This window comes from Plectropomus leopardus, chromosome 7 (genome assembly GCF_008729295.1).
Source record: "Plectropomus leopardus isolate mb chromosome 7, YSFRI_Pleo_2.0, whole genome shotgun sequence".
NCBI classification, from domain to species: Eukaryota; Metazoa; Chordata; class Actinopteri; order Perciformes; family Serranidae; genus Plectropomus; species Plectropomus leopardus.
Window position 1 is genome coordinate 26,746,435 of NC_056469.1, and position 10,845 is coordinate 26,757,279.

Here is a 10,845-nt window from a genome sequence, read left to right on the forward strand (position 1 = left end):
AATAGTTATAATCTAGTAAGAATCTGAAATGGGCCATTTTACAGAATAAGTCCTTTTACCTTTGGTACTTGAAGTATATTTTGATGCTTATACTTTTCTTTAAGTGTAGTAACATTTTGAATGCAGGACTTTTTACTTTTGGCAGAGTATTTTTACACCGTACTATTAGTACTTTTACTAAAAAGTCTGAGTAGACATCTGGGTTTTTCTTTTATTATAAAGTAAATTCTTATTTTTGATATATACATATAGCCTTTGTATTTACACCTGGAGCTGTGCATAAAAAAATCAGGGCTGAAGCTTCACAACGCTACTGAGACTGACTAACACCTGAAGTGAGTGAAAAACATTTTCCCCCATATTTGCCTTCCCTGAGCTCTGTACATCCAACATAAGACTGTACATAACCAGCATCTGCTGCAGCTCCCCCTCTCACTCCTGACTCCTACACATCTCATATACATTTTTTCCAGGTCACAGAAGGTGCAGAATGTAAAGAGCGGTGGATTCTTTATTTACTCTAGTGACTCAGCCTTTATCGAATCTGACTCCTCGCTCCTCTCCTCTCCAGTCCAACATGAAAAGCATGGAGCAGGAGCTGCACTGCCCGGTGTGTGACGAGATGGTGAAGCAGCCCATCCTTCTGCCGTGCCAGCACAGTGTGTGTCTGCTGTGTGCAGCAGAGGTGTTGGTACAGAGAGGTTACCCTCCTCCAGACCTCCCTCCGGAGCCCAACTCGCCAGCCTCCACGCCCAACACACGCTCTCCACGACAGGCACGCAGACCAACACCCAGGACGCCTGACCGCCTGGAGCGGGTCCTCAGAACAGGTGGAGAAAGGATGTGGATGCTACGTGTGTGTGTGTGTGTGTGTGTGTGTGTGTCACACACACACAGTGTGTGTGTGTGTGTGTGTGTGTGTGTGTGTGTGTGTGTGTGTGTGTGTGCGTGTGTGTGTGTGTGCGTGTGTGTGTGTATGTGTGTGTGTGTGCATGTGATGGGAATTGTAAGGGGCCTAACAATAAACTCTGAAAACAGAATGATGTCAGCAGTAAGCCACCTCAGAGTAACATCATCATTTAAAAATGCAAAGATGATGGCGTGATGTGACGCCACTGTCCTGTTGAGATTCACAGGTGATGCAGCTGACACATCAGTGTCCCGCTGAGCATCAGGGGCTCTATGCATTCATCTCATGACTTATTTAAGTCCATGAATAGGATGAGAGTCAAGGATGCAGAAAGGGCTGTAAGCATGTGTCAAGCAGGTGTGTTTTCAGAGAGTGTGTGTGTGTAAGGAAATAATGTTTCCTCCACAGTGAACTAACCTTTGTTTATCACAGGGACAACCAAGAGTTACGCTTTTTTCACTTTTTCTCCTCTCTATGCTCATGTCTCTTTCTCCTTCATATCCCCTCCTGTACACCTGTGTCCTTCTCCCAGTTTGCGGGACATACCCAGGGCGGAGGCGGAAGGACACAGCCCATCCCCCAATGTTGTTCCCGTGTCCTTCCTGTCAGGAAGACGTGGAGCTTGGAGAGAGAGGCCTGACAGACTGCCTTCGCAACCTCACACTTGAGCGGATTGTGGAAAGGTATGCATAGACACAGTTAACCCTTTGAAACCTGAGCATCTTTTCTTTTTCCCCCTTATTTTCATGTAAGATTTTCCTTTTTTTTTTTCTTTTTTTTTTCACTTTTTTGGGGGGCCTTTTTTTTCGGTAATTGTGCCTTAACTTTTTACTAGTTTCTTGCAAATTTTTGGGCCATGTCCTGTTAAGTTGCTCATTGCTTGTCCCCCGTGTTTTTGAAAGAAATCAAGTTGAAAGAGGGTAGTTACACGCACATCATGTAGCTGCACGGCTATGAAAAAACAGCATAAATGAGGAAAAAGGTAACGCCTGCACACTGACTTCATGCCACACAAGTTTATTTAAGACAATGTTTCAATCCTGCTTGGATCTGAGTCAGGTCAAAAAGGCCTCTGAAATAAATCAAACCAATTTTCTCAGGTTTAAAGGGTCAATACTGTACTAGACAGTTATGGTTGCTTTCTCAAACATGACTTTAGTTGTGTTTTTATTTCCTCCTATGAAAATGCCTCATTTACAGACATCATAAAGAAAGTAATCATGTGTTAAGGAAAAAAACATCCATTTGCAGATGAAGGTAATGAAGAAAGGCAGCGAATGAAGGGCTCAGTCAATACTGCTTTATATATGAGACAGGAAATCATTTGCTGGAAGGAGTTTCAATAATGAATCTCTCCTTTACTCCTGATCCACAGCTAAAGGCAGATTGCAGGGAAAGCTCAAAAACTGCAGTGTGCTGCACAGCAACAAAATGGTTCAATTTAACCAAAGTTATGCTGAGGAAGTTTGGAGAGAAATACGTCTCATCCCTCTTTAATGTTAATCATCCTCTCCTCTTATCGGTTCAAATAGTGAAGATCAAAGTGAGAGGAGCTGCTTAAAAAAAAAGAAAAGAAGCTCTCTGAGATGGAGAGAGAGCGTTTTGGGGATCGTCAGTTTCACACGCAGCAGTTTGATGAGTGCAGCTGCTCCCTCCCCAGACAGCGGTTGTGTTGGTCAGGAAAGTGTGACGATGCATGTTTTCTGCGCAGGATGCACTAACAAGGCAGCTGCTGGTGATGTATCCAGGTCATGCAGGAAAAGAGTCGAACTCCTAACTACGGAAAAGAGAGCAGGGCAAACCCAGATCCTCTTTTTGTTGAGGTTTAAGAACTTTTGTCTTTTTTTTTTTTTTTTTTTTTTGCTGCTGCATATTTAGCCCCGTCCTTATCTCCCTGTTCCCCTGTCTGCCCTTTAGGTACAGGCACACAGTGAGTCTGGGCAGCGTAGCCATCATGTGTGGTTTCTGTAAGCCTCCTCAGTCTCTGGAGGCCACTAAAGGCTGCGCTGACTGCAAGTCCAACTTCTGCAACGAGTGTTTTAAACTCTACCACCCCTGGGGAACTCCTCGAGCTCAGCATGAACATATTCTACCCACCAACAACTTTAGGCCAAAGGTTTGCCTGTTTTTGTGTTTGTGCAGCACATGCAGTCACATCTCTTCTGTCATCACTGTGTCTTAATCCTGTTTTGTGCTCCAGGTCCTAACGTGCACAGAGCATGAGCAGGAGAGGCTGCAGTGGTACTGCCGCAACTGCCAGAGGTTACTGTGTCCGCTTTGTAAGCTCCGTCGCGTCCACCATGGACACAAAGTGTTGCCTATAGCACAGGCCTACCAGGTCCTTAAGGTGAGTCAGCTTTAACTGTGTTTACATACTGAGTAGACTTAAAAATGTCAACTTTTTTCGCTTTGGTTTCACAGGAGAAGGTGACCAAGGAAGTCAACTTTATCCTGGCCAACCAGGAGACGATACAGAGTCAGATCATTCAACTGGAAGCTGCCATCAAACAGATGGAGGTGAACTGGCCTTTTGCTGTTTTGTCAACCTGTTTTCTCACACTGTATCTGTACAGGTGCAACAGTATATAAGAGGGTCTGCTACAGTGTTTTTGGGTGTCGCATGTTACAGATCATCCCTTATAGCTAGCAGCAATTCTACTACTGAGATATCAACACTCAGTCATCACAGGGTGCTCAGGGCAGAGAATCCGCAGTCTGCTCGCTGTCATGAATTCAACAAAAGTTGTCTATTAAACTGACATTTTTTCAGCACGGCTGAAACCAGTACAAGGCAATGCATATGACACTTAGTGTATTTTATGCAAAATGTATTTCAATACCACATGCAGATTAAAAAAACACAAAATTGCCAACAAAACTCACCAAATCCCCAGGAATTTCCCAATTCTGCTGTACCCTTATTTCTGCCATGTATACATACATTACAGTACATATTTGGGAAAAAATAAATTAAAGTAAAAGTAATTGATGTTAGTTCTTCAGTTTTCTTAATTTTATCACAATTTGCATGAGAATAAAGTCTGAAAAAGTCTTAAATCTTACTTGCTTTAAGCTGTAGTAACCTTATATCAACAATACAATTACTTTGGCTGGCTTGGAACTGTGTCCATGTTTTCTTGCAAAAATCAAGACATTCCACATGCTGTTATTTAACTGGGGGCCACCGCAGGGGACCATGGTCACCCTGATACAGTTGCTGGCACTCACTGGTGTAAATATTTAGAGGCAAAGGACAAACATGAAGAGCAGATGTGTATCTTGTTAACTTGTGGATTGGCAGTGACAAGAAATTACTGTGCACCGTTTAGTTCACCCTGCACATATATTTAATAAATAAATATATTTATTATTTTATATGAAATGCTTCAGAATCAGTCATTGCTTCCCTTTTTGTCCATCTGGTGTTTTATACAGTATTATTTATTTTTTATTTTTATAAAGCTCAGTAGTATGCAAATAGTCTAAGTAAAAAGGGTAGGTATAATAAGTTCAAGCTTCAGCTTACTGTTTGTTTTTCATTTTGTTATTCCTTCTAATTAATGCGCATTTGTCTTGGAAAACTGTAAACAAGGACCAAAATAAACCACGATTACTTTCTTCCCTCTCTGTCTCTCTCCAGGCAAACAGCACAGTGGCTCTGCATCAGCTGACACACTGTATCCGAGAGCTGGGGGCGGCTGTGGCCGAGCGTCAGGGGACTTTGGCTCTGGCCCTGGAGGGATCACGCAGCAGGAGGGAGGAAGCCCTGTCTGCCCAGGTCTCAGAGAGGCGAGGCCTGCTGGAGCACGCCGGCCTGATGGCGTACACGCAGGAGCTGCTCAAGGAGACTGATCCTCCCTGCTTCGTACAGGCTGCCCGAGTCACTCACAACAGGTAATGCGCATGTATTCTTCTAGCTGAATCTTAAGAGGAATGACATCTGACATCTCTTTTAATGCCTCTGTGCCGGCGATATACGAGGGCGGAGGTATTATTTTTTCAGGTTGTCTATCTGTTCGTACACACGTCCGGCACATTCTTGTGAACGTGATATTTCCAGAACGCCTTGAGGGAATTTCCTAAAATTTGACACAAACATTCACTCTGCTAAGGTAATTAAATTTTAGTGGTCAAAGGTCAAGAGCCCTGTGACCTCATCTATCTCATGTTTGTGAAGGCAATATCTCAAGAAAACCGTGACGACTTTTTTTTTCAAATTTGGCACAAACATTCAAGTGGAGTCAAGGATGATTAGATTTTGGTGGTCAAAGGTCAAGGTCATTTTTTTGTCTCATTTTTGTGAACGCAATATCTGAAGCTGGCCTTTCCTCAAATTTAGCACAAATGTCCACTTGGACTCAAGAATGAACTGATTAGAATCTGATGGTCGAAGGTCAAAGGTCAAGATCACAGTGGCCTCATAAAACATGTTTTGGGCCATAAACCAAGAATCTTGGATGCCCACCTTTAAAATGTGATTGTGTGGATCTTCTCTGCTGCTGGGGGGCAGATGTTTGTGAAGAAGCCACGTTTCCATAGACAGGGATAAAAACTGTCAGCGATACATACATATAACATGCAACTGCTTGGTGTTATATCCAGTTTTTCTGTGTGTCTCTCCTTCTCCAGGCTGGTGAAGGCAATAGAAAACCTCCAGTGTTTCTCTCTCTCAGCTGATCCCTCCTTTAGACACTATCACTTAGACGCATCCAAAGAAGTCAAGCTCATTAACAGCTTGGAGTTCATACGTGGTAGGCTCCTTTGTTTTTCGTTATATGAAGTGAAATTATACATCATTAAGGTAAATTAATGTAACTTAACTCACCGTTACTTTGTCCGCTCCTCAGCCCCACTGGCTCCAGTCATTGACACCCAGAAGACACTTGCTTACGACCAGCTGTTTCTGTGCTGGCGCCTCCCTCAGGACTCGGCCCCAGCTTGGCACTTCTCCGTTGAATACCAGCGGCGAGCAGGAGGGGCTGCAGCCACGTGGGGTGGCACCAGATCCCCTACTGCGGCCACAGCGTGGCTGCGTCTGGATGAAGTGAGAGGAACCAACGCTGTGATTGATCGGCTGCAGATGGACAGCGTGTACGTGCTCAGGGTGAGAGGCTGCAACAAGGCTGGGTTTGGAGAGTACAGCGAAGAAGTTTACCTCCACACTCCACCAGCACCTGGTAAAATATGAACATTTGTGCTCAATCTTTTTGATTTTTACATTTCTGTCACTACAAAAACTCATCTTTCCATTCTTTTAAAAACATGAGGTTGTTCCTTGTTTCCAATGCAGATTCACGATATTGACAACAAAGAAATGTACTTATCTTTACTTAACCCTTTGGAACCTGGGCAAATTGATTTGATTTCTTAAATAACAAAAAAACAAAAAGAAAACCATAGACAATGAACAATTGACGAGGAAATGAACCAAAACTTAGCAAGGAATTATTGAAAAATACATAAAAAATACCTCATAAGTAGTTTAAAAAAATAAGAAGAAGAATGGTGAAACCTAATAATACCTAATAATTAGTAAACAAACAAAAATAAATTAATAATAATAATAATAAACTAAATATGATAATTAAAAATGTGTTTTTTCCCTAGCTTTTTTCTTTTGTCCCTAGATATTTTCGATAGCATTAAAACATTTTTTTTTAAATCTACTAAATTCTTGCAATTTTTGAAACATTTATTACCAAGTTGTTTTTTGCCTTTTTCCCATATGTTCAAAATACATCGCACCAATGTGCTCAGAGTTCAAAAGGTTTAAATACTGATGAAATGCATCTGAAAGCAGCACAAGGATAGTGATGTCGCTTCAGGTTTCAAAGGGTTAAATTCCTAAAAACAAGTTGATTTGCATTGGTAACAAAGAAAAAACTGGTAGCAGATACAGTATTTTAAGTTGGATATTTTTCCAGCATTGACATTTCTTCCATTGACTAACTAAACTTGATATTTCTTTTCTCTCCATCCCTTCATTTCCTCTATTCCCACTTTATCTTTTATTTTAGCTTCTGCACCAAACCTTCCTTTTTTTACTCTGCATGCCAGTTTCATCCCAGTCAGACTCTTTCTACTGCTGTCTTTCATGCTACAGGTCTGTCTTTCTGCACTTTTAAAAACGATGTATAGTTCCTTAATATAATCTGTGTTCCTCTAGATGGTGTTATTCTACACAGCCATTCCTTTACCAAGAAGCAGTTATTTGATATCCGATGTGCTGAAGTAATATGTGGATAGAGTGAATGTTACCTTTACTCTGTTTCTCACGTTTCCTCCTCCTGCTTAAGCCACTTCATCCTCCTTTTCCACTTGATCTGCCTCTTATTATATGTTCTCCTCCCACTCTTTCCTAAGCTCTTATTCTGTTATGTGCTCAGACTTGCTGTAGCCGGACTCTCCCAGCTTCAGGTTTTAACCCCTCCTCCCTCCTGACTCCTTTCGTTACCTTCCTCGCCATCTCTCTCCCTCCTCACCCCTCCCTCTGTGCCTCTTCTTCCCATCCTGTCAGTGTTGAGTTTCTCCTTGGACTCACGCTGGGGGTTGCACGCCGACAGGCTGGCACTGGGTAAAGGCCAAACCTACGCCCGCAGCGTGCCGGGCCTCTCCCTCCTGCACGCCGCCGACCGCACACTTACCTCCTGCCACTTGACCTCTGACCTCCTGGTGGCCGACTTGGCTGTTGCTCAAGGCAAACACTACTGGGCATGCTCGGTGGAGCCGGGTTCCTATGTGGTAAAGGTGAGAGGGGTGCTTGTTGGTTAGTTAGTTTGGTAAGGTATTTATGCAGCTCATTGCTGCATAAATATGAGATCAGCGTTGCCTTACCTGCGTATTCAAAACGGATGTCACCAAAGATTTCTTGTTCTCTCTCCTGCAGGTGGGAGTCGGGCAGGAGACTAAACTACAAGAGTGGTTTCATCTCCCTCAGGACATGGCCAGCCCTCGGTAACAAACAAATATAATATAATGTATTTATATGGAATTGAGCTATGCCAAAAATGTTACTTTCTACACTCTTAAGCAGCATTAATTGATGGATGTTAATAGTTTGTTTACCTGCTCAGGGCAGTGGAACAACGTGTAAACAAAACACATGACAAAGTATTACTCGCAGCTGCTAGAAACAGGGTTGATGACAGTGGCGAGACCAACCAAAGTGCCAGAACAAAATGTTGGTATTGTACATTTCTGTAAATCAAAGATAAGTAACACTCATATAGTATTAAGAAGCAGATGTTTTGTGCCTATAGGCACATAAAAACAATTGCTTATAGTTTGGAAAATATCATGTTTTGGCTTCAAATACATGTATGTTCCTGGAAAAGCAGGGATTTCTTTTCATGGTACCATCCGAGCTTTAAATGCAGTGATGTCATGGTAAAAAAACAACACATTTCTGTCACAAAATGCCAGCTGGAAGCTCACAAATGCTTTCGTAAGAAACAACTGCTTTTTGTGGTGCTATCCTGGCTGGAAATGCAGTGATATCTGTGCAAAAAACTCCTTTTTTCATGGCTCTATCGATGACTATTTACGGCACTATCTCATCTGGAAATGCAGTAATATCTTGGTAAGAAACAACTGCACCTTATGGCTCCACTTTGCCTGGAAACACAGCGATGTCTCAGTGAAAAACAACAACTGCTATTCTTGGCACTATCTTGACATGGAAACCCAGCAATGTCTGTAAAAAATCAATCAAGTCTTGCAGCACTATCCCGCCTGGAAACGCAGCAACATTTCTCTTAAAAATAAACCGATTTTTGTGGAACTATCCTGTCTGTAAATGCACCAGTATCTCTGTGAAAAACAACCACATTTCGTGGCACTAATCCTAGCAGGAAAGGCAGCAATGTCTAGTGAACCACTACATACCCTGTGTATATTATTATAGTAGTGTAGTGTAAACTAAAAATATATATTTTTATTTTTAACTCACGTTCACTGCTGTTACCCTTTTTGAGAAAGTTTTGAGTGTCTCATGACTACACGAGCTCTACATCCCTATAATCATCATAGTCTTCACACACTAAATTGCATAACAGCTCCGCAAACGTACAATCTATGTGTGTAGTTCGAGCATTTCCAACAGAGCTGTGGTTAGGAGTAAGGTCACAATTTGTATGTTTTTATGGAACAGACACAGACCAGTCTCTGATAATATCAGTGCATTACTGTGTGCAACATTTTTGTTGGCTTGGTATGATTTCTTTTTTTTGCAGTTGCAAAAACTTTAAAAATCACATCTTCAGGTCGTACGGGATTTAAACTTTTAGATTGATTTTCAGCCTCACCAACTTAATCTTCTCCTCTCTTCTGTCTCCACATAGCTGCGACCCAGATAGCGGCCATGACAGCGGGGCAGAGGACGGCCAGGACTCTCCTCCCTTCTGCTTCCTCACAATGGGCATGGGCAAGATCCTTCTTCCTCAAGGACATGGTCACACTCAGAGCCAGGGGGACAGTCAGAGTCAGGGGGGGGTGCACTCCCACAGTAGCAGCCACAGCAACCTGCCACACCCTCACACGGCTCCTCTGCCGCCCCGACTGGGCGTGTGTCTGGACTGTGACAAAGGACGAGTCACCTTCTACGATGCCCACTCGTTGCGGATCCTGTGGGAGGGACACGTAGACTGTTCAGCTCCAGTGTGTCCGGCTTTCTGCTTCATTGGCGGGGGGGCGCTGCAGCTGCAGGACCTTGTGGCCAATCGGAGCATCGAGGAGCCGCCGCCACGGAGGGTAACCATCCAAACACGAGCGACAAATCTCAGCAAATAAGACAACGATTTATAGGCACAGTTCGCTCAGCGATCAAAGTTTCTCTCATGTCTGTAAGGGTGGTTTATATTCACCGCTTAATGTGATAATTAATTGCCTTGTTCCTGTGAAACTTTGACACTTGGCTGAACTGTCTGCTGAAGTTTTTTCTCTCAGTTTGATTGAGATATAAACATAAAATATCTGGTGTTTTTTTGCATTTGCACTTGGCCTGAATATCAAATCTCTTGGCTTTTTGTTTTTCTTGCTTTCTTTCTTCTCGATTTTGCAATGCTCCTACAGACATTGTGGCTGAAGTGATTTTAGACTATGCAGAATTCTGTTAGTAAAAAAACTTTAAAACAGGTGAAAAGTAATCTGTTTGCAATGTTCGAAAAAAATCTGCCCTCCTGTTACACTTGTCTTAATTTGTCCAGAATAACTGGACAACAAAAGTCGCATGCAAGTGTAACTAGGATTCCTATATGCAGATAACTGACTGTCACCTTGTAAAAGCACCTCAGATGTACTGTATGTCTAATTTTATATCTTCATTTTTTTATGTAGCCTCAAGAAATGTTAACAATGTGCATATAGTTCAGAATTAGAGAATGTCAATATTCTTCGGTTGTCGGATCGTAAAGTTCAGCTGGCTCACGTCACAGACGTCAGGATCACGTGTCTCTAAACAGTCCCAGGATGTATTTTATATAGTTTTGCATTTCAAAAAGGATTTGTGTGGCATTTCGGCTGGGTAAACATGCTCACAGTTGCCTCAATGTCTTCTGTACATGTGGGATACATTTCAATGTTTTACATTTTGACAAAAGCGATAAAAGCCGAGGGCCTGCTTGTCCAGTATTAAACTGTGGTGTTTGAGTGATTTGCACATACATATTAATGATGACATGCTTAAGGAAGTGGATGGATGAAGTGGGCTAATGAGAAAAAGGTCTATTTTATGAGCTCTGGTTGACTTTAATTTAGTTTTTCTCACTGCAACTGACGGTAGCTCATTTACTTATCGACTAAGCTGATTCAGAGTTCTGCTGGGGGAATGTAAGAGCCCGAATATGTTTCATTTCAGTGCAAAAGATTGTCTATATTGTAATATTTCAAAATCGACTGGCTCCGACTGTATTTTGATATATGATATGATTTTCTGGTGT

The 10,845-nt window shown here is 42.3% G+C and overlaps 1 protein-coding gene across 1 annotated transcript; it reads left to right on the plus strand.

The window, feature by feature from the left end:
- The first annotated feature begins 571 nt into the window (after window positions 1-571).
- trim46a (tripartite motif containing 46a) lies at window positions 572-9,697 on the plus strand. Its single transcript, XM_042490452.1, has 11 exons — window positions 572-830; window positions 1,443-1,593; window positions 2,828-3,026; window positions 3,111-3,257; window positions 3,332-3,427; window positions 4,551-4,804; window positions 5,540-5,661; window positions 5,758-6,087; window positions 7,428-7,657; window positions 7,797-7,864; window positions 9,250-9,697. Exons 1-11 carry the CDS (start codon window positions 578-580, stop codon window positions 9,695-9,697), a joined length of 2,298 nt encoding a protein of 765 aa, XP_042346386.1. The 5' UTR covers window positions 572-577.
- The last annotated feature ends 1,148 nt before the right edge of the window (window positions 9,698-10,845 follow it).